The sequence below is a fragment of the Lycium barbarum genome, chromosome 4 (assembly GCF_019175385.1).
Source record: "Lycium barbarum isolate Lr01 chromosome 4, ASM1917538v2, whole genome shotgun sequence".
Lineage (NCBI taxonomy): Eukaryota > Viridiplantae > Streptophyta > Magnoliopsida > Solanales > Solanaceae > Lycium > Lycium barbarum.
This window is the reverse complement of record NC_083340.1, coordinates 145,191,170-145,214,301: the sequence shown is the minus strand read 5'-3', so window position 1 is coordinate 145,214,301 and position 23,132 is coordinate 145,191,170. Positions and strand designations below refer to the sequence as shown.

The following is a 23,132-nucleotide window of genomic DNA, read 5'->3' as shown; positions in this document are numbered from 1 at the left end:
TGTTTGGCCATGAAAATTCCAAATACAACTTGAAGTTGTATTTGGAATTTGAAAAACAAGAAAAACTTATTTTTCACAACCAAAACCTTGTTGAAAAAGTACATTTCAACAAAAAAAAAATACTATTTGTAAAAACTATGGCCAAACACAATTCCAACTCCAACTCCAAATTTTAAAAAAAGTGAAAAAGTTTTTGATTTGTATGGCCAAACGCTTACTTAATATTTTCTCTTCAAACTAACGTTTCAAACTTTTTTTCTTTTCCGTTATCACTATTTAGCAGTGATATAAAAACAAGGACAAATGAGGCATATTCTTCTCTAATCACTGCACAAAATCTATTTTCCCCCCTTCAAAATATAAAATTACGCGGTCTCTCACAAATCTTCCCTTCTTTCTCTCTCTAATACTATTGGTGTTTCTCTCTCTTCTTCCCACATCCATGCTGATTGATCTGAGAGAAACAACACTGAAATTAACTTACAATTTTTAACACAAAATTGTTTCTCTCTCAGATCTAGGGCATTATTTTTGCCCTAGCACATCACATTTTTGAGATATACATACATATATCTCATTTAAAAAAAAAAAAAAAGTTGTATATTGTGTGTGAAAAAAAATGTCACCGTTTGATGCGTTTTTATTCAATGCTAGTAGAGCATTGTGTCGTCCTCTTGCGGTTTTCATTCAGATCCAGGTATATATTGTTTTCGTTATTATTTAGCTGTTTATGTTGTTCGAAAATTGAAAAATATATTGCTTATTGACTGTTTTTCCGTTCAAAAACTGAGAAATATAACTGCTTAAATTGCTTATTGTTTTCTGCTGTTCGTTTTTAAGGTTTAGATTCCGAAAACTGGGAAATAAATTGCTTATTCTTTTTGCTGCTCGTTTTTTCGTTATAATTTAGCTGTTAATTTTGGTCGAAAACTGAGAAATATAACTGCTTAAATTGCTTATTGTTTTCTTCTGTTCATTTTTACGGTTTAGATTCCGAGAACTGAGAAGGCGGCTCAAGTGTGAGGCTAGTAAATCCTTTTCTTTAGGCTCAAAAAGTTTAAGAATAATACTACATTAAAACAACAAGTATGAAAAAAATAAGAAGAGACAAACACTAATTTTTATGTGTATGTGTGTGTATATACTTAAGGCCTCATATTAAAATCTGGCGTTATGCCACTAATATTGTTGGGACGCCCTTGCATTAAGATCTAATGATTTCATTTAAATTTGAATCCTTTGTTTTTCATGCTTTCTGTAGCTTAAAATTTTGATGCCAATGTAGTTTTGTTGATGAGGAATTTCGTTGCCAATTATGTTGCTGAGAAAGGTTAAAATTATAAAAAAAAAAAGAATTTTACTATTCCTATCATGTTGTATTCACTGTAATTAAACAACTTAGGAAGTTTTTTTTCTTCCTTTTTTCTGTTAATTTTACTTACTATGTTGAATTCACGGTAATTAACAGCTTAGGAAGTTTTTTCTGTTCTTACTTTTACCTGTTAATTTAAATTATTATGTTGCATTCACGGTAATTAACAGCTTGGGAGTTTTTTTTCTGTTTAGACTTCAGAACTGAGAGTAGTTGAAAAGCCATTTTTTTAACCCTCATTGGTTAGAGTTTCTTATCTGCACGTTGAAAGTATGAGGATAATGATATTGTTAATTCACCTTTCATTACAAGTTTTTTGGTAATCGATTGTGTTTAGAGAAGCTTATTTGGCAAGAACTTTTGGTTGTATGTGCATATGATTTATCATTTAAGTAGAGAAGTAATTAATAAGCTCTCATCACATTTCAATGACTCCACAGCTGTAACAGAAGGCTTTGTATGCCCTTGCTATGAATGACTGCAACAAGTTGCTCTTAAAAAACTTATTTTGTACAAATTAGCCTTAGCGATAAAACAGAGAAAGAATTTGATAAAAGTAGCTCATTGGTGCTTGTAGCTATGATGTCCTTTCATATTGGGTTCAATAGGGCAGGACTGATACATGGATAAACCAAGAAACTAAAAGCTACATACAAGTATAGCCAAATCAAGATGAGATGGACGGCTGTTCAGAGGCTGCAGAGGGACTACCACAGGAAAGCCCGCCCCCGCTAGCTAACTTAAATAGAGATTCCCAGATAGCAGTAATCTCTATGTTGAGCATAAATATTCCATTAACCTGTAAAAAGTGGGCCTAACCCTTGGGGATACCTATGATAACATAATGCATGCGGCAATTGGTATAGTGTGAAATTTAACAAAGGGAAAATGGAATTTATTAGGGTACAGATTGCTGAGTGACATGATTTAAATTAAGTCATGGTATGCTGTCTTATACTATAACGTGCATGAGAGCTATCCATATAAGGTTACTAATTAAAAAAACTATCTATATCTCGTTGTTTGGATGAGAATAAAAAGGTTTTGATATGCCTACAGACAAACGGAACATATGTGTAAATTTGCAGTTGTCTGTTAATGGGTTCTTTGCTAATCAAATGTTTGGCAATGTGTTTAACATGAATAAATCTCTGTGCATCTGCTAAAATGCTCTGCTTTTTATCAGTGTTTGTGATTTAATTATTTGGTCTGTGACTGACAAATTAAGAATACTATATTACTGATTCTACTTTCCTGACTTGTTTCTTTATCTATTCTTCTCCGTTTTTTTTTTTTGAAATTTTATTGGACGTTGCATCTTGCAGGGATGTTTTATCTGCTTAATACTGGCTCTTGGATGGGCTTTAGCTGCTTATGTAAGGTATGAGATCTTATGATTTATCTTAGTTGTTTATGGTGGACACTTTTCTTGCTGATTATTTGTAATCGACTTAGGTCATGAATGGATTCTAAGATTAGTGATTTTCATGCAGCTTTTGGTTTCTTTTTGCAGGGGCAGGGAGATTCGACGCATGAAGAGTAGTATGAAGAGTGGAAATAGCTTTGCATTCCTTACATTGGACATTAATGAGCTCGAGCATTCAAAACAGGTCAATTTGCCCCGAGTCTCAGTTGTAATGCCTTTAAAAGGGTTTGGAGAGCACAATCTGCATAATTGGAGAAGTCAGGTAAACGATGAGAAACCTTTGAGCTTGGAGTTTTCTTTGAGTTTTCAATTAAGCTGAGGTACTTGACTTCTGTTTACGCTATGGTTTCTTTATAGCATATATTAGCTTGAAAATAATCTCACGTTTGCTGCATAATTTCTTCCTCGTTTCTTCTGAGAAGCCCGCAGGACAGTATAATGGACTCAGTCACATGTTAATTGTTGTGTCTTTTAGTCTTTGTTGTTAAGTTTTCTACTTTTTGCTATACTTCTTGCATATGGGCGTGTTTGGAATTTTATAATGAAAAAATTCATACTTCATTAAAAACGAAGAAATTGTTGTCTTTTAGTCTCATTTGGTATCTAATTCATATTCATGTTGTTTTTGGATATATGATGAAGACCTTAAATTACATGCTCCTTTTTTCTCACTTAGTCCAAATATTTTATAGTCTGCTGGGTCTTTTTATGTTCCCTTTTGAATGGCGCAGATCACATCTCTTTATGGTGGTCCTGTGGAGTTCCTTTTTGTGGTTGAAAGTACCGGTGATCCTGCTTATCATGCCGTGAAGCAATTATTAGCGGATTTTAAGGTGTTATATTGGGGCTTCTTTTATAGTGTTTTGCCTTAGCTTATTCGCTTTCGTTATTTCGTTTGTATTGCTTTGAATTTGCTTGTCCCTGTGCCGAGGGTCTACCGGAAACACCCTCTCGACCTCCCAAGGTAGGGGTAAGGTCTGCGTACACTCTACCCTCCCCAGGCCCCACTTGTGGGATTTCACTGGGTATGTTGTTGTTGTTGTTGTTGTTGTATATTGGGGCTTCTTTTGTGTTCGAAGAGTTGGTATCTGTTTATATCTTGTTATTGCTCACTTCTCATGATATTTGTTTTCTAAGTTGAAGAAACGAATATCTCTAAATTGAAGAGTTGGTATTTCTAGTTGTTAGTTTAATGTTTGCCTTTTGATTTCCATAGCCTATTCAGCATTAATTTGGTGTTTACTATCATTTTGATTTGCATAGCCTGATATTCTTTGCAAAAGATTTTGCATAGCAGTAATATTCAGTACAATATTTCACGAGAACTGATTATTGCCTTTGAAACTGGAATATAGGTTTTGTCTTGATGTCCTGGTTATATTTTTCATCTTTGGCTCAATCCTCTGTACTCCCTTCTTTCCCTTCTCTTATCGTTATCTTCCCCTGCCAAGAAACCTTTCATTTTGTTCTTCTACTTTATCTTTCTCAGAAAATGCTGTCCAACAGTCACATGTTAATTGGAAATGGACAAAGTAGAGCATGAGAACGATTTGAAGTTTGCAAATAAAGGAATTTTCAAAAACAGTTTAAGACTTGTGATAAAAGGCATACAGGAGAACAAAGAAGCAAAAGATCCAAAAAAAAAAAAAAAAAAAGGAAAGAAAGAAAGAAAAGGAGCATGGAAGAAGAATTAGAGGAGGTAGTATATGCACATCACCGCCGGTTACTTTGAATGACGGATGGATCCAATGATATACCTTTTTTTTCCTTCCTAAAATGATAAGCAACTATATTATGAATGTCATTATTTTAAAGAACCTCCAAGGTATTCGACTATTCTCTCCTTTCCTCTCTCTCTTGGGAAATAAACCAGATTTTCCTATCACTCATTAGATCCTCTCCGGAAGAATCAATCTCTTCTATTCTCTGATCATTGATCTCGTGCCCAAATCAAAAGAGTCATAGTTATTTGAAGGATGGAAGTATTTACCTCAATTATGTCCTTGATTTTTCCCGTGTCTTATAGTTAGAATTTTACCTGTCTGCGTGTCTATGTCAAGCTTATGTTGCATGTATGTGTTGCATTCTTAAACTCTTCACTTGTTTCGTATTCTGCCCACAGGATGCTGTTGATGCTAAGGTTATTGTTGCTGGTCTGTCAACAACTTGCAGTCAGAAGATTCACAATCAATTGGTACGTATCATGATATTATTGTTTACCCTTGGAAATCTTGAAAAGCTCTTTTTCGCGGTCCATTTTTCTTTATACTGATGAGGCAAATCAAGCTTTATCTCTTTTGGAATGTAAATTTTTTTAATAGTTGAGTAAAATTATTTAGTAGATGCATTGCATTATAAGTGCCCAAGTTTTCCGAGTTTTGCTATGACGGAGTAACAGGCATCTTTATTACCATTCTTTGCTTTTCTAAGATGGAACAATTTTTATTATGAGAGTTCAGTTTTGTGCTTTTCTTATTGATGCATGAGTTATAAGCGATGATACTCTAAACTTATCATTAAGAGAACTCCCATTCGAGTTAAATGAACTCTTAAATTTCATATACTTTGTACTCTGAGTATGAAAGTCTTGAAAAATTGGAAGCATTTAATGGTAGACTGAACAAACTGATGAAAGGGAAGGCCATTAGACAGGTAAATGATTCTTTGTTTTCTATTTCAACTGCCTCTAGACTTCTATAGGTAAAGAAAGAAGTCATCTAGCTACACGAAAATCCTTCCTATTTCTCTCTGCCGCTGCTTTTGCTCTCTCTCTCTCTCTCTCTCTCTCTCTCTCGCTTGTCTTTCCAATGTCCAAATTATGGTTCTTCAGTTTCTTATTGAGGGGCAATTTGGATCATTATTCCTTAAAAGAGCCAGTTTGCAGTCAGTTCTTGTTCGAGCTTATAGAAGCCCATTTGATGTGACTGATGGACGTAAAGAATTTGAAGAGGAGGGACGAGTCTAGCACCAGGGCGGCATTTGTGAATCAAAATTTAACGTTGGGGTGGTCGCTTTAGATAGATTGTTTTATGAACTAGTACTTCTTTGGTCTTCTTACTTAAAACAACGCCGTTTTTTGCAGGTTGGGGTGGATCAAATGCATAAAGACACCAAGTATGTCTTATTCCTTGACGATGATGTTAGGTTGCACCCTGGGTCAATTGGAGCCCTTACTACTGAAATGGAGAAGAATCCAGATGTAATTTCTATGCTGAAGCAACTTTATGCTCTGGCACAGTATGCCAGCTTGCTAATCAAATCTTCATTTCATCTATTATGGTAGAGAGATGTAATATTTTGTCTTTATGCTTGCTAGATCTTTATTCAAACAGGATATCCTCTTGATTTACCATCTGGAACTTTGGGAAGTTACTGCATTTATGAATATCACATGGTATGCCCTTATCTCTATTTTCATGTTCTATATATTGTCTGTCAAGTTTGTTGTTTGGTTTTTGCTTCTATATATTGTACTTCATCTCTGTGTAATGTGGACGGAGATTTTAGGGTAAGCTGGTCTATCAAATATTGGTTGTAGTCTTTGTTTTCATTAATTGAAAGGTGTTAGATTAGTACTTTGTCCACTCAGCTATTTGTTTTTAGTTTTAGATCCTGGTCGATCCCAACTTGTTTGGGATTGAGGTGTTGTTGTTGTCTGTTGGTTGAAGTTTTTATTTATCCATAATATTTTTATCTCAAGAAAAAGCTATGGTAAAGACTTTATTGTTGACACACAAATCTTTCCATGAAGTAATCTAGTTTGCACTTGTTGTTATATTAATGTAAATTGATGCCGTATACAGTGAGCTACGCACTAGATCTGTAATTCTTTATCTGCACAAAGAATTGGTTTTCATGAGGCTCTTTTTTGTTTTCATATCTTGAGTGGGAATGACCTATCAAAAAAAAAAAAAAAGGAATTGTATGGGAATGGACTCCAGCTCTTAAATGCTGTTTCCTGACCAACTTGAATCTTCTCCTCTAACTCTGACAGTTTATGAGCTTCCTATAAGATTTGGGGTTATGCGTCTGTGTTGCCTATGCATGTCTTTAGTTCAAATGATTTGCTTTGCAAAGGTCCCTTTTTAAGTTAGTTTGTAGCTTTGCTGACTTTCTTTACCCTGTTGGTTCATTGCCATTTATTTACAGCCATGTTCTATGGGATTTGCTACTGGTGGAAAAACATTCTTCCTCTGGGGAGGATGCATGATGGTTAGTTTTTACCACTGAATTTGTTCCCTGTTTCATGAGTATAGCCATGTTCCCTATCTTACAAACATGTTACCTATATAGCATCTGGTTACAAGTTATTTTGTACCTTTTTAATTCCAGATGCATGCTGACGATTTTAGAACCGACCGCCATGGTGTAGTGTCAAGTCTTCGAGATGGGGGCTACTCAGATGACATGACTCTAGCAGCTATATCTGGTAAAGTTTACCTTCCCTAAATAAATATGACTGCACAAGAGTGGGAATGCAACTACCCGCAAGGGTGGCTCAGTTGGTTGAGCATGGGGCTTTCATAATTGAGGTCTCAGGTTCGAAACCCCCTGCCTACAACAACAGGAGATTTGCCTTCTGGGTTGAGCTCGTCGCACGGGGCGTGCCTAGTGCGGGTTATCTCTCCTGTGTGGTTTGCGAGCTATTGCACAGGAGCTGGGTTTACCCTTTGCGCACCCGAAGGGTAGCGGCTGCAGGTTCTCATGTCATCAAAAAAAAAAAGAGTGGGAATGCAACTGGTGCATATCCCCCTCGCTGCTGTCGAGAAAGCAGAAGTCCAAGGAAAATAGAACTTTGAGTTTTTGTCTTATTCTGCAACTATTGACATTTTAAGAATTGTCCTAATTACGCATCTCTTCACCTGCAAATTTGTACAATGATCTAGTCTTCTCTGAACTTTTGTTTTTTTCCCTTTTACGTAGTGATATTCTTGTCATTGGAAGATATTTCTCAGGACATATGTAACTTAATAGTTATGTGCAGTTTTTGTTGCAGTAATTGTTTTGGTATATTTACTTTTGCTGATTATATAACCCTCTAGGAGATGTTAAATATTGACCGTTTTAATGACCACTGGCACTGTGGTGCTTTGGTACTTCTCGTTTTTAGATTTAGGTGCTTTAGGGACTGTTGTGAGACATTATTCTTTGCAATATCTCTCTTTTTTGGTGGAAGCTATCATTTCTTAACCCTTTTTTGTTTTTTGCTACTTTTTTCTAGGGGCACACAAGAGGCTCATTACGTCACCACCAGTTGCAGTCTTTCCACATCCTCTTGCAACTGATCTTACCTTCCCTAGGTTTCTGAAAAATAGATTAAAGTCTTTATGGAATATTGATATACATTGTGATAACTGCTTGCTGTTGGCTCATCTTATATTTTCTTGTGGTTACGTGTAGATATTGGAATTATTTGAGGAAGCAAACATTTGTACTGGAATCATATGCAACAAATGTTAACTGGATCATGAATCGGGCTCTATTTACAGTCCACTGCTATCTGTCTTGGGGTTTTGTAGCTCCATACGTCATGGCAGGGATCCATGTGGCAGCAGCACTGAGATATTATTTTAAAGAATACTCCCTTGAGGATACTGTGTTGACCTGTAGTGGTGGTGAGCACACTTCTCTTGTGTAAGTAGAAGTAGAGTGGATTGTGGTAGCCATTTTGGTCACATTTTTTTCCTTTTCCCCAGAACTGTTACTTGCTGGAAACCTTGCCATGTCCTCAGTATTTTAGTGTAATGCTGATATAATCCCGAATCTCGGTATTGGCTGTATATTTACCAGTATGCTATTCCCAGTAGTTGGAATTACTAACTCTTTTTTGGGTGGGTGGTTATTCATGAATGTTAAGTAGCTCTTAATTGTTCTTGAAAATCTGTTTATCCTATTATTAGTTTATTGTATTCATTTTCTCTCTAAAAAGTACAGTAAAACTCATATTTTATATTTGGGAACTGGTCACGTGTTTTCCAGTTATTGCTTATTTGGTTGCATATTTCACCCTCTTTAAATTGCACATATTTTTTTGTACTTTGTCAGGGTTGTTACTCGCTGGATGCCATGCCATATGCACAGTGATTGAACTCCTGTCCATGTGGAACTTGACAAGAATTGAAGTTCACTTGTGCAATACGTTGTCTCCCGAGGCACCTCAACTATCACTTGCTTCTTATAACTGGTGTCTTGTAAGTTCATTCAGACTTCGCCTATGAACCAAACAGTTCATTTCCTTTTCTTCCACTTTCCATTGAAGGTCTGATATTTTTCATGGACTACAAGATTTCTGCTGAACTTAGTCTTGCTAACAACTATAAGATTAAAAAGTGGATACATTGGCACTTGAATCAGACAACCACGAGTGGTTAAAATGAATTTCTTAAGAAGCTTATTTATTTGTTATATATTGAAAACAAAGGATTCATATAGTCAAGCCCGACTAGTTTGAAATTGAGGAATAATCATGGACCAATGTGGTTTAAAAATGATCTAGATTTTAGCATGAAAATCCTGTATACTATGTTCCTGTTTGCTGTAACTTTTGATCACGATACCATATTTAATGATTTATTTTATTATGTCCTATTGAGCAGGTATTCATTGCAATGCTGGTTGACAATTTCTTATACCCAGTATCTGCAATGCGTTCTCATCTTTCTCAGTCCATCAATTGGTCTGGCATCCGATATCATTTGAAGGATGGGAAGATATGCAAGGTATGCTTTCCAAAGCCCTTCTGCTTTCAGAGCAGCATTATATTCTTTCATATACATCTGCCTGTTCTAGGATTCGGAGTTCTCTTTATCCCTCAGACTAATTGCTTCAAAGAAAAGCTAGATGTAGCAGAGAGAAATGTTTTCTACTGTGTCAAAAGGGAGCACCCTTTTTTTTTTGGATCAGGAAAAAGAAACTTCCCTTAGCTCTCAATTTTATATTTTCTGTTGAATTATATAATGGTTCACATTAGGTGTACAAGGGTATCTATAGGAGTTTACAAAGATCTTGAGTTGGGATACTCCAACCTTTAATGTTTTGGTTTAGATGCTCAAATTACTTCACACGGTTTCATATTCAGCCTTTAGTAAGTCCATTCTTGCTCTCATATGTATTAAAAATTCACGTGTAAACTCCAAGATCAGGTTACAATTGGAGGAGAGTGTTGAGTCATATAATGTCTCACTGTCCTCACATTATAATGTCCTCATTAGGTATATAAGGGTATCTTAAGAGGTCTATAAAGATCTTGGGTCGGACTACTTCACCTACTAACTTAAAATTTTGGGTTAGATACTCACCTTTCCACCATTCTTTTTTTTAAAATTTATGTTGCATACCTTTATAGGACACAGCTAAGTTGCCTACCTTTATCACAAATGATTGATTTTCTGATGTTCTGCTTTTATATAAAACCGTTCCATACTTCCGTTGTCCTTCGTTTGGTATCTGTTTATGCCAAATACTCTAGTGGTGAAAATTAAACATGTCGTAGGTGTCTGAGTTGGTCTATTTTGGTTGAACATATTGAATAACAATTGAGGCCCGATCCCTTTTTTGCAGATTGACAGACACAAGCATTTGGTTCCCAAAATTACAGATTTGGCAGGAAAAGATTTGCTTGGAAAACAAGGATCAACACCTAAGGTTGCTATTATTAGTTCTTTGTCCAGAACTCTAGCTCAGTGGCGACAACCGAAGAAATACGATATTTAGATAAGTTCCAGTCAGTGGTAAATTATGTGATTCTTTTGATCCCTTGGTGGTAGTGGCCAAGGATTTGCATGACCATTTTTTTTTTGGATTATTTATCCCTTCTGATCTAAGGGCACATCATCGGGATATAGGTTGTCAGTGTAAGGCTTATTGTTTCTGGCGATTAAATTCATCACTTCATTCTTCTCATTCAGGTCTACCATGCTTTGGGCTGGTTTTTGTAATTGTAATGTTATTTGTAATTTGATGTCCATTTCAAAGTTAGCTTAAGATGTATTTGGGTGGCTGACCAATAGATAACAAGTGTAAGGTTATGCTGTTTCTGGTTATTAAATTCATCAGTTCATTCTTCTCATTCAGGTGCATGTTGGACTTGTCTTGTTATTTCTCATTGAGGGTCCATGACGAAATTCTTTTATAAATTTTTGAGCATCTACTCACTTCGGAACTACTTCAAATATGAGGTATTTGAAGTTAGGCTTGACAAATTCTAGTTTCAGACAAAATTGGAATTTTGTTGGTTTTTGAAATGTCTAACACGAGGCCATGATGATATTTTTGTTTGAACTTTAGGTACATATGGTGAGTTTAGCCATTTTTTACAAACTTCTGAAGTAGGTAGACTTGAACAAATTTTTAAAAATTGGATACAAATAAAGTAGTGGTGTTAAATAGGCACCTGTAAATTTTATTAATTTTGGTGCAGTATTTACTAAGTGGGTTTTTTCATCGAAGAAAATAATTTTGGTTTGGCTAAGGTTTTGAGTAACATGAATAATGAATTTATACCTTAAAATACCAATGTGTAAAAAGCGTAAATGCAAGTGAGCTTGGACTTTTCACCTTGTTCAAAGTGTTATACTCTTATATTCAACTCAACTTCCTTAATCACCTGAACAATTGTACATATCCCACAACTATTTGTCTCAAATAAAGACATATATTCAACTAGTCTTTCTTCCTTTTACATTTTGTTACAAAGAAGTGAAACACGAAGCTAGCTAGCTTAAAGATCGTAACGGCAAATAGGGCAAGAATGGCCATTCTCTTTCCATTTTGCAATGCAATCTCCATGAAACACATGTGAACAAGGTGTACACTTCAACTTTCTCTTCCCAAGCTCTTCGAAACAAATCACACAATCATCACTCAAAATATTTTCATCAAGAAAACAATCAACGGTTAATGTTACACCAACATACATCTCCAATTTTTCGCGACATTTGTTAGACTCATCATCAACAATTTCGTGTACTTTGCCTATCATATCATGGATGATAACACGACGATAATTATTCTCAAACTCCTCACCCCAGTTCTCCAGTTTTTCTTGCATGGCATGGTAGAATATGTCATATGACATGTATACAAAAGGGTGAAATTCGAGAAGTGAATTGGCAAGAAGGACACGGTGATATTGGAATTGTGGAGGGTCATGGGGTGGTCCATACCAATATCGTTCAAGTGTACGAAGGTGAAATTGAATGGATAAAAGAGGCAAAGAAGGAGAAATATTGATATCTTTATTGATGCTTAATTCTTCTTGTGGTGATTCTATTTGCCAAATTATGACACAAGCATCCGAGGAGGGATGGTGGTAACCGAAAATAGTATCCATATTCCTTTTTTTGTTTCCCACTCGGTGTGAGAGCTGACGATGGTAGTTGTAGGTAGTAACTTGTGGTAATGGTGGCTGATAATAGTGGTAAGAGGTGATGGTAGATGGTGATTGTTGGTGGTGGCGGTGACTATTAGCAGGGGTTGATGATATATGGCCGTGGCTGTGGTGATCGCGGATGCTGGTGTGTCATTCAATTTGTGTCGATAGTTATGCTGTTATAAATTTTCATCGTTATTTGATTCAAAACTTATAATTAAGAGATACTTATAACTGCACCACAATCAAAACATAAGGAAATGGTCTGAAACTAGTCTTATGTATTTATAAGAGTTGAGAAGCAAATCCTAAACCAACTCAGCTTAGGAACCTGAATTTAATAAGGAAAGCCTTAGTTAATTTTGTTCAAAGAAAGACCCAAAATAAAATTATTAAAAGAAAAAGGAAAAGTAAAAGCGAATACCTTTTGCCCTTTAGAAGATGGATTATCATAAATAATAAATAAGTTAATAAAGTGGATATTGTTCTCCATCCATTTCTTGTTTGTGTAAGAACTAGAACACACCAGAAGAAGCTATTTTCTCTCCCTTATTTTATCGCGGGGTTTGAATTAGCTCCTCCCGATTGTATCTCTTTCGAGATGAAAGAAAAGATTGACAATTTGTATGTTAAATTGAAACTATTTTTCAATTACTTTACAAACACTAGTTATATTCTAATTAGCAGGCTAAAATCATCCCATACAAGGTGGGGGGCCGGGGGGGGGGGGGGGGGGGTTAAAGAAAAGCCGGAGTTGAGCCAAACTCAATCGTTGCTCACTTCTTTTTTTTTGTTGGAAAAATTGATCATTCTTGCTCGGTTTGACAAAGAATATGGCCTATTTCAAGCAAAAATTTCCTAATAACTGGTTAGGTTATAAGTTGCCACTTTGATTCTATGGCAAAAGTCATTATCTGAAGTAAATTGCAGTTGCAAAAAGAACCACCACGTGGGGGATTCTTAGTCAGCATAACTACTCTGTCAACTTGAAGGGGGCTAAGGAACACAAGGCATGGAAATTGGAAATAACAATAACTAGATGCCAAGGCACATACACCAAAGGGCATGAAAAATTGGGTTTCAAATCCATGCTAAGCTGATTAACAAAGTAGATGACAGTACAACTGAACTCGGGAAAATCAGCAATGCAGAGCTTGATATGGGAAGATGGCAATAGGTCTTCGTAGACATAACTGATGCTTCATCACGAGGCATGCGAGCCCCTCGACTCTTGTCTTCAGATAACATTTTCTAACCAATCAATCAAAGCAAGCAATTATTTTTCAAGATCTCCGATGCAGAAGTCATCAATCATCTCAAATACTCGTGTAGCATGTTGTGGCCTGTATGGTTAATAGAATCTAGCTATTTAGATAATACATCCAACAATGAAACTTTTTCTAAAAATAAGGCAACGTAGGGAACTGAGAACCACAAATGGAATAGGATCAATTATGCTCGATGATAAATGACCACGGTGTCCAGGCTAGCTTGGGCACCTCGACTATTCCACCTGGTACTTGCTACCTCTCAAGCCCCACCAGCATAGGTATCGAGTAACTTTGCCCACTAAGGCTTATTAGCCAGATGGGAAGAGTGAGTAAACCAAGACTTTGATTTTGATCATGCATAAGTTCACACAAACTCATATATAACAAGAAAATTTGGATTTAGTATAAGAAGATATTTGGAGGACACTAAAGCAAAGAAACAAATGTGGACATTTTTATTTGAAACAATTTATCTCCTCAGACAATTTCCTACTGTAACTAAATTCGCGAAAGAAAGATATTTTGACAAAGCCTTACCCATAGAAACCTTCAGTTGAATCATCTCCAGCATGTGCTAGGATAGCATCACCCCCTGGGTGTTCTTCGACATACGAGGTAACATCAAACACCTAAAAATAGGAAAAAGCGGAGAAGAGAATATATTAGGAAAAGAATGGTATAAGAAATGTTAATTTGTACAAGTTTAAGTAATGTTTTATGTGGTGAAGAAGAGAATAAAAAAGACCTTATCTTTGATAATAATCCAGCAATCAGTTCTGTTGTTATGCAGTGCAACTTCGGCTTTGCTATATGATTTTACTGCCTTCAGTTCAAAAAGAACATATCCGAAATGAAAGAAAGAAAGAAAAGGAATTAGTATAATCACAGAACATAAGGAAAAATTTAAAGACGAGAAAGAGATTATGCACAATGGACGAAGATTATTAGATCGGTCAGTTATGAAGCTTTCTGCAGTTATCTAGCAAAAAAATTCGATAGCAAGAAACAACAACAAATAGTCCAAAGCAGGTTTGCTGGATCCTTAGAAAGATTTTTGATGCAAGGAAATGGTTAACTGGGGATTCTCCTTTGCAATCAGTACTGCACTCTTTAAGTGGGCCACGAGGATTTAGTATTAAGAAAAGTTATGTATCCATGATGCCTCAATATCCAAAAGCTACTTGGAGCAAACTGGCTCTTAACAAAGGGCTCATTTTCATCATTTTCACAGCAATTGCCACATGGTAAAATCCTTCAATGCTTCTTTTATTGCCCTTATCCCTAAAAAGAAAGGTGCTATAGTAATTAAAGACTTTAGGCCTATCAGTCTTATTGGTAGTGTCTACAAGTTGGTGGCAAAGGTGCTGACTGAAAGATTGAAAAAAGTGATTGGGAGATTGGTCTCAGGTTATCAAAATGCTTTTATAAGAGGCAGACAGATCACTGATGCAGCTCTTATAGCAAATGAAGTCTTGGATTGGAGACAAAAAAGTGATGCCCCTGGTCTCTTATTCAAGTTGGATATAGAGAAGGCTTTTGACAAACTCAACTGGCAGTATCTCACTTCTATTCTAAGGCAAATGAGGTTTGGTGAGAAATGGATCAAATGGATTAAATACAGCTTTTCTACAGTTAAATTTTCTGTTCTGGTCAACAGAAGTCCTGTAGGGTTCTTCTCCCCTAAGAGAGGCATAAGGCAAGGTGACCCCCTATCTCCCTTTCTCTTCATTTTGGCCATGGAGGGTCTCAGTAACATGCTGGAAAAGGCAAAGCAATTGCAGTGGATTGGTGGTTTTGAAGTGGGTAACAGGCCTGGTCTTACCGTTCCTGTTTCTCATCTTCTCTTTGCTGATGACACCCTTATTTTTTGTGGTGCTGAGGAGTCTCAAGTGAGGTATCTCAACCTCACCATTATGATCTTTGAAGCCTTATCAGGGCTCCACATTAACATGACTAAAAGCATTATTTACCCTGTTAATATGGTTCCAGATTTAGAGTTTCTGGCCAGCATCATGTATTGTAGCACTGGCACTTTCCCCACCACATATCTAGGACTCCCCTTGGGAGCTAGTCACAGATCAATGGAGATTTGGAATGTGGTCATTGAAAAGTTTGAGAAAAGATTGGCCTCTTGGCAACAACAGTACCTTTCTCTTGGCGGCAGAGTAACACTCATCAATAGTGTCTTGGATAGTATTCCTACTTACTTCATGTCTCTGTTCCCAATACCATCAGAGGTTCAATATCAACTTGACAAACTAAGGAGGACTTTTTTATGGGAAGGTAATAGCGAAAATCACAAGTATCATCTAGTCGAGTGGGACAAAGTAACTCTTCCAAAACATCTAGGTGGTCTTGGTATAAAGGATTTAGCATTACACAACAAATGTATGTTAATGAAGTGGCACTGGAGGTTTAACCAAGATGATGCTGGTCTTTGGAAGGAGATTATCCAAGCTAAATATGGTAGCACTAGCCATTGGTGCTCCAACCCAATCTTAACTCCTTATGGAACTGGTTTATGGAAAGATATCAGGAGATTGTGGGATGAGTTCTTTCTCAACACTTCCTTCCAAGTGGGAAATGGGGCTCATATTCTATTCTGGAAAGACAAATGGCTTGGCTCTATTACTCTTAAGGATGCTTTTCCCAGGCTGTTCCTTATAACAACTAACCCAGATTCAACAATTGCTCAGAACTGGGAGGACAACTCATGGAATTTGCACCTAAGGAGACACCTAAATGACTGGGAAATAGAGGACATGATAGCATTGCTTGGGTGTCTACAGAACAGTCCAGTTCTCACTCAGAAAAATGACAGGCTTAAGTGGGGCAGTAACAAGGACGGTTCTTATTCTGTCAAAGAAGGCTACCTGCTTCTGACCTCCAACAAGGACCTAATTGATCAATGGCCTTGGAAGCTGATTTGGAAAATCAATTTACCGCCTAAAGTCTCCTGTTTCTGCTGGATTGCTCTAAAAAGGGCTTGTTTAACTCTGGACAACCTCATGAAAAGGAAATTTCATCTTGCTAATAGATGTTACATGTGCCATTGCACCTCTGAAACCATTAACCACCTATTCTTACACTGTCCAGTTGCTACAGATGTGTGGAATATGTTCCTCACTTTGTTTGGTTTGCAATGGGTTATACCGCACACTGTCAGGGAAGTTTTTGTCTGTTGGAGTTCTTGGAAAGTTGGGAAGGTCATCAGAAGAATCTGGTCTATGGTCCCTGCTTGCATTTTGTGGTGCTTATGGTTGGAAAGGAACCAAAGATGTTTTCATGGTATTGTAACTGCCAGCTCAAATCTCAAGGCCAGATGCCTGACTACTCTTTTTAGCTGGATTAATTTTACCCCTGCATACAACCCAGACTCTTTTTTGGATTTTATTAGCTCCTTAGTCTTATGATAGATTCTTGGATTTGCCAGCTCTCTAGACTTACGATAGGTTTTTTGTTATCTTTGTATGAGCTGATATTTCCTCCTCTTTTGTAACTATGCATCCCCTTGATGCCTTTGTGATTATAAAACACTTTACATCATCAAAAAAAAAAAAAAAAAAAAAAAAAACAAAGGGCTCATTCCAAGACATCATTTCATTATGTGGATGGTATTGCATAAGAGATTGTCCACAGTTGACAGAGTTACTATATGGGGAATTTCTGTCCAAACAGACTGTGTACTGTGCAATACTCAGCTGGAGGAGACCTTTGAGCACGTGTTCTTTACTTGCCAATACTCAAATTATGTGTGGTCTACTCAATTGACATGGCTAGGCTATAACAGGCCAGTTAGTGATTGGGACCATGAGGTTCTATGGTTAAACCAGAGGATGAGCAGCACCAGACCAAGAGGTTGCATATTGAGTTTTTGTTATGCTGCAGCAGTGTATCAGATATGGGCTGAAAAGAATGGGAGGAGATTTCAAAAGAAAGTCACTGGGAGCAATCAGAGATATCATTATTCAATTGCACATTGAAGTAGAAAGGCATGGAAAATGGCAGAGTCAGTTGCAGCAGTACAATTCTTATCCAGTTTAATATTAGCTTAGCTGGTTAGTTGACTAAAGGTTTACATTTATTTTGCCGTAGATGAATGTATAAAGAGGATAGATGAGAGAGCCAGTACTGAGTCCAAATAGCACTGGTAGATTTGTAAAGTTGACACTTTTGGTTGAATGAAAATTTAAGCTTTAACCAAAAAAAAAAAAAAAAAAAAGGGATAGTCACCGGATTTGTCAATTGCTTCAAATACCAATATACAATTTTTTTTTTTTGGTAAGTAAATAGCAATACACTAATATAACAGATATATTCATGTCTTTTACAAACAAAGGGAAACACAATCGTTTCATCCAGGGCATCCTTGTGCACGAAGCATCCCTGTTGACACAAGGTTTGGGGAAGGCCTGCAACCCAAGGTGGTGTATAGGAAACCAACCCTAACACAAGCATCAGTGGTTGATTCCAACTTTGCAAATAAGCAAGAGTAATATGAGATATCAAACCATTAACAACAGTCTTACTTATTTATATTCTCACAATGTCAGCATCCAACATGAGTTAACCAATTGTATGGGAATATTTGGCAATCTTTATGGCTTGAGCTAACTTTTGGAATTAAGTTAGGCCAATTTCGATTTTCTTAACATGGTATCAAAAGTAGACCCATCCCTATTGTTCGGCTACCCAACTGGGCCATCCATGTCATCTTACTCTACGCTCTAGATATCCAGTTCTCAGCATGCCGTGAATATTAAAATCTTACGTATTACACATGAATTGTAGTTTCCTTATACGGTCTCGGGCAATCCTCACAACTTGAGTTGATTGACTTTAGGAGTTGAGTTACACCCAAGATCAAATTTTGTTAATACACCGTAAGAACCATTAAAACTAGGGTTGATTTCTCATATGGTCACTCAACTAAGTAATACAGTAGTTACTATCTCAGAAAGTCACCTTTCTTCTTGATTTCAATTTTCTTAGGTGACTTTAGGATAATAACTATTAGTTGAGTGACCATCTGAGAAATCAAACTCACTAAAACTATTAATTTTGACAAGCATAGTTATTAAGTTAACAACTGAAATGAACTAAAATTTAACAACAAAACTACTTATCATGAGCCTAATCAGACAACCAAAAAAGGTTTTATATCACTGTAAATTAAAGTAGTACCTTATTTTGAGCATTCAAGGTGACCTTTTTGGGCTGATCTGTAGTATATAACACAAATGAAAATAATCATATCAAATTCATAATATAAAAACAATTACAAACTTGAAAATCAGATAGATTCAAAGCCAAAAAGATTAAAAGAGAGGTTAAAATTGTGTACATAGCTTACCAGATTTACTGTACAGTCTTGGTATGACAATAAGCAGAGATAACAAGATACCCAACAATATTGTAGCCAAAGTAACATCCATATCTCTACCATTTAACAAATGATGCAAAAACAATCAGTAAAAGGTTACAATTTTTTTTATCCATCTCAACAAAAAGTTAAGTGGAGTGTGTGTGTGTGTGTGAGAGAGAAATGTTTGTTACCGGAGATACTTGGAATCTTGATTTCCCGGTGAAATTTTTTTGAAGTTAGATTCACCTGAGATTGAACTGTTGTTGGCTGGACGGGCCGTTGGGTTAATGGGTCGGGTTGAAGGAATTAGAGGCGGTTTGGATGGTCTCACGTCTTTTGATTTATAAGTCAAAAATTATAAGTTAGGAATTCTAATTTATGATTTTTAACTTATTTTTGTTATTTTAGCTTAAACATATTTTTTTTATCTTATTCAAATATTATAAAAGTGCTTAAAAGCTATTTTGACTTAAAAGCGTCTAAAATAAGCCAATCCAAATAGGCTCTTAGAATACATAGTATTGTATTTGGTAAAAGAACACAAATGTCCTATGCAAGCAAAATAATTATTTGAAAATGTCATCCTAGGGGTCGTTTGGTAGCTGGTTAGGTGTAAGTTATTCATGTGTGAAATTTGTACGGCGTTTGACTTGCAATTAAGAAATCCGCATAACCAATACATTTATAAGTTATGGGGGAATCTATGTATTATTTTATGCAGGGCAAAAGATGGAATAACTAATAAATGAATGACTAAAACCTGCATAAACTAATACATAAACTCCCTCGTAACTAAATCTATGTATTATTAATACCTGCACAACTCTTACCAGCTACCAAACGACCCTTTACTTTCTTGCCCCCAAAACTATTCAAATGTCTCCAAAACTATGATACCAATATGGTTTTGCCCTATCTCTTATATACCATGATGGTGTCACGTAGGACTTCTTTCATTTCTTCAAAAACATTCGTCAACCCTCTGTGAAACCCATATGGTAATATACAGACACTAATAGGATATTATAGAGGATCATTTTAAAAAAAAAAAAGAAAAAAAAAAGAAAGAATAAAAAAAACATCCATGATACCATCACGGTGAAAAAAACATCCATGGTACCATCATGGAATATATGATGGTATCATGGAGGAAAGATTTTAGGTGAGGGGATACTTGAATAAATATTTTCGATCGCACTGGGAGAAGCGAAATAAATTTATGAGGGGATATGACCCCATAAATATTTTACTTTTAATGGGTATTTTGTATTGTTTTCCCTACATATTTACTTTACATAATTTAGTAAGCCTTTTCCAGATTTTTTCCCAACATCAAAACATGTGTACTTTTTGGCTGCAAATTTTTAGAGGTGTGTAATTTTTGTGATAATAATTTCAAAACTATGTACAATGCAAGCAAGAAATGCAATTTTAATGCCTCGAAAATTAACTGAGGTAACTGACTTTTTGACATATATTGTTAGTTCAAAACGGCCTCTTTTACCTCTCAAGTAGGGATTAGGTCTGCGTATACTCTATGTCTCTAACCTTCTCAAACCGACTTATGAGATTACTTTGGATATGTTATTGAGTTGTATTGTTAGTTCAAGTAGCATTTTAGGAATGAAATTTACAAGCACTTTAATTGTATCGTTATAAATGACATTTGTAAATCGACTCCTCGCATAGATACGGAATTTAAACTATTAGTAATGCAAAATTTAGTATCTATAAACATTTGGGTCACAATATTATAAATTGTAGCATAATATTATATATAATATATACACTGGGTGCTTGATTGAAATATTAGTATGTTGTTACTTATTCATCAAGGCTGCGCGAAGCTGGATGGAGACAATGAAATTCAATTGAATCCCTTTTATCAGAGATAGGGCAAAAACATATTTCTTTTTGCATATATATAAATCTTAAAATTCCCCTAACACAAGAATTTTTTTTTAATGTAGTAGTACATGTGGTTCAGAAATTGAAATGGGTCATAAATTTTAATCCCTAACTTCACATTCTTAATTTTTTTATTCTCTTGTTAAAATTCCTGATTCAGCCATTGTTCTTATTCAAAGTCCGCCAAATGATATTATCAAGAAGAAATGAACCCTATTATGGACCATTGGATCATCGAGCTACTGTTACTGAATTGTGCCGAACCTGTAATTTAAAGGGCATTTTACATAAATAGCAACATTTGGGGTTTAATCAAATTGCATAGCTAATGTTTCAATATTTATGTTCTATAGCAAATCAGCCTAACTCCCACATGTGTATTCAATTTTTTTTTAACTGTATTCATGAATACAACAATTTTTTTTCCACTGTATTCATGAAATAACTATCTATATTCATAAATTGGCTTGTTGTATTCATGAATACAACGAGTAAAAATTGAATACATATACATCAATAATTACACAAAAACATCATATTTTCCAGTATGTATACAACAGATACAGGCAAAAAATACAGTATAAAACATTCATACACCAAAAAATTAACAAATATGCCATATTTTCCGGTATGTATACAATAAATACAAGCGAAAAACATTGTATACCTGGTAATATACAACAAAATAAAGCGAAAATCTGGACTTTTTCCAGATCTGACCGGAAAAAATTCCGGCGAACATAGATCTGACCGGAAAAAATTCCGGCGAATACAACGAAAATCTGGACATTTTTTTTCCGACGTAGATCTGAGTTTTTTTCTTCTTCTCCGACATAGATCTTAGTCTTTTTTCTTTTTTGCTTCCAACAATGCTCAGATCCGTCGGTATTCCGGCGAATCGAGATCTGACCGGAAAAAATTCCGCTGGAGAAAGAAAGGGAAAAGGGGATGGGACTGGCAGTGACGGTGGTGAAGGGCACGACATTTCGCTGGAGCTCCGGTGGTCGGTGGTGGCCGGCGGCGGAGCAGTGGGGAGAAGAGGGGGGGGGGGGGGGGGGGAGAGAGATGGGAGGAATGGATTGGGAGTGAATAGTGTGATGAGTATTCTATTTTGTGTGTGTATATATATAGTTACTAAATATTATTAATACACAAATGTTTGCTATGAGAAGTAATTAAGTTAAACTATAACTACTAAATATTAATACCCACTATATGTTTGTTATGCCACGTAGTTATTCCTAATTTGGAAATGGTAGTTCTGCCCCAATTTGCACATGAATCAAAAGGCTAGCCGAACCAACAAAAATGAGACATGTTTATGTGCTCGTCATCATCTCATTCTCCAGCTTATTCTTTTTTATGCTTGGGATGAACTGAATTTAGGTATGAACTTTTCAGAAATATGGACTATTGGAGCTTCAAGCATCATAGCTCCACAGTCCCCCTACACCCACAAACCAAAAAGAATAATTTCACTTTTCAATTTTCCATGGTCCAATCAAATCAACGAAGGTCTCTTTCAACAAGAAAAAAAAAAGAATCAAGAAAAAGAGAGAGAAAAGAACAAACTGAAGATTGTGGTTGTTCCACCCTTTAACAAAGTAAATGAAATTAGTTCACCCTTAATTATGAATTTTGGTTTCAAGCTCTCAGAATGAAGAAATTTCTGATAGAATGTTTTTCCCTATTAATTGGACCTACACGACATGAAGCCGTATTACTCAAGCCAGTGGCTCTTTAGAAATTATTACAACATTGAATCCTGGACATATAAGAGTTCCAAATCGAATCTCTTTATGAGAGAATTATCTTTTGTATTATGGTAATATGCTCCAGTCCCTTTACGACACTTCCATTATTGAGTTAGCCATGCACTTCACATATTTTTAGCGATTCATATGACATCATTAAATGATACGAGTCTTGGATAAGAACCTACAACGCACTAAAACGCTTTATTGCATGATTACACTTTACTCGAAACATTTAGAGTTCCTCGAACAATGTAATATCAACAAAGGGCAAAATAATTAACCCTTACACCCTCTTGCTAAGACTACTATGTTCTCGTGAAATTATATTATGGCTAATACCGGGGACAACTAATGGTTATTTTAAAAAAATAGTGATTGTTCCATAACAGCCGTCCTATCTTTCAAGGTGAGGGTTAGGTTTGCGTACACTCTACCCTCCCCAAACCCCACATAGTGGGATTATACTGGGTTTGTTGTTGTTGTTATTGTTGATTGTTCCATAAATCTTAGTTACATCTGTTAGGTAACTCTTGAAATGAAAATGTACAGTTCTCATTTGCATACTCCTTTTTATTAAGATTTGAATTTTCGGTCACCGAAAGTAATGATACCCCAACAGCAGCTTCTCTTTGAAGAATAGAATAAGTACCAATAAGAGCAATA

At 35.9% G+C, this 23,132-nt stretch overlaps 2 protein-coding genes across 4 annotated transcripts; one reads left to right on the top strand and one right to left on the bottom strand.

Annotated features, from left to right (window-relative positions):
* The first annotated feature begins 336 nt into the window (after window positions 1–336).
* Window positions 337–10,866, top strand: LOC132636829 (uncharacterized). Of its 3 annotated transcripts, none has more exons than XM_060353866.1 (14): window positions 338–697; window positions 2,698–2,753; window positions 2,886–3,060; window positions 3,530–3,631; window positions 4,921–4,992; window positions 5,881–5,997; window positions 6,115–6,192; window positions 6,948–7,010; window positions 7,131–7,227; window positions 8,020–8,098; window positions 8,199–8,413; window positions 8,844–8,989; window positions 9,395–9,517; window positions 10,359–10,866. In XM_060353866.1, the coding sequence occupies exons 1-14, from the start codon at window positions 620–622 to the stop codon at window positions 10,509–10,511; spliced, it is 1,554 nt and encodes a 517-aa protein (XP_060209849.1). In that variant the 5' UTR covers window positions 338–619; the 3' UTR covers window positions 10,512–10,866. The 3 variants fall into 3 exon arrangements, with proteins under 3 accessions (XP_060209851.1, XP_060209849.1, XP_060209850.1); XM_060353867.1 differs by having other exon boundaries at window positions 339–697; window positions 2,866–3,060; XM_060353868.1 differs by lacking the exon at window positions 3,530–3,631 and having other exon boundaries at window positions 337–697.
* Window positions 10,867–13,037: 2,171 nt separating this feature from the next.
* On the bottom strand, window positions 13,038–19,154 carry LOC132636828 (cytochrome B5-like protein). Its single transcript, XM_060353865.1, has 6 exons — window positions 18,996–19,154; window positions 18,793–18,878; window positions 18,624–18,661; window positions 14,185–14,262; window positions 13,977–14,068; window positions 13,038–13,511 (listed from the first exon to the last, which is right to left on the bottom strand). Exons 2-6 carry the CDS (start codon window positions 18,872–18,874, stop codon window positions 13,445–13,447), a joined length of 357 nt encoding a protein of 118 aa, XP_060209848.1. The 5' UTR covers window positions 18,875–18,878; window positions 18,996–19,154; the 3' UTR covers window positions 13,038–13,444.
* Between the last annotated feature and the right edge of the window lie 3,978 nt (window positions 19,155–23,132).

What these genes read in the sequence shown, in the direction of transcription:
- LOC132636829 (XM_060353866.1), top strand. Translation starts at nt 620, where the DNA reads ATGTCACCGTTTGATGCGTTTTTATTCAATGCTAGTAGAGCATTGTGT. An exon ending in CGGTTTTCATTCAGATCCAG is followed by an intron (nt 698 to 2,697) that starts GTATATATTGTT and finishes TGCATCTTGCAG; the next exon opens with GGATGTTTTATCTGCTTAAT. An exon ending in TGTGTTGACCTGTAGTGGTG is followed by an intron (nt 8,414 to 8,843) that starts GTGAGCACACTT and finishes GTACTTTGTCAG; the next exon opens with GGTTGTTACTCGCTGGATGC.
- LOC132636828 (XM_060353865.1), bottom strand. Translation starts at nt 18,874, where the DNA reads ATGGATGTTACTTTGGCTACAATATTGTTGGGTATCTTGTTATCTCTG. An exon ending in GGATTATTATCAAAGATAAG is followed by an intron (nt 14,069 to 14,184) that starts GTCTTTTTTATT and finishes TCCTATTTTTAG; the next exon opens with GTGTTTGATGTTACCTCGTA. An exon ending in TCAACTGAAGGTTTCTATGG is followed by an intron (nt 13,512 to 13,976) that starts GTAAGGCTTTGT and finishes TTAACCATACAG; the next exon opens with GCCACAACATGCTACACGAG.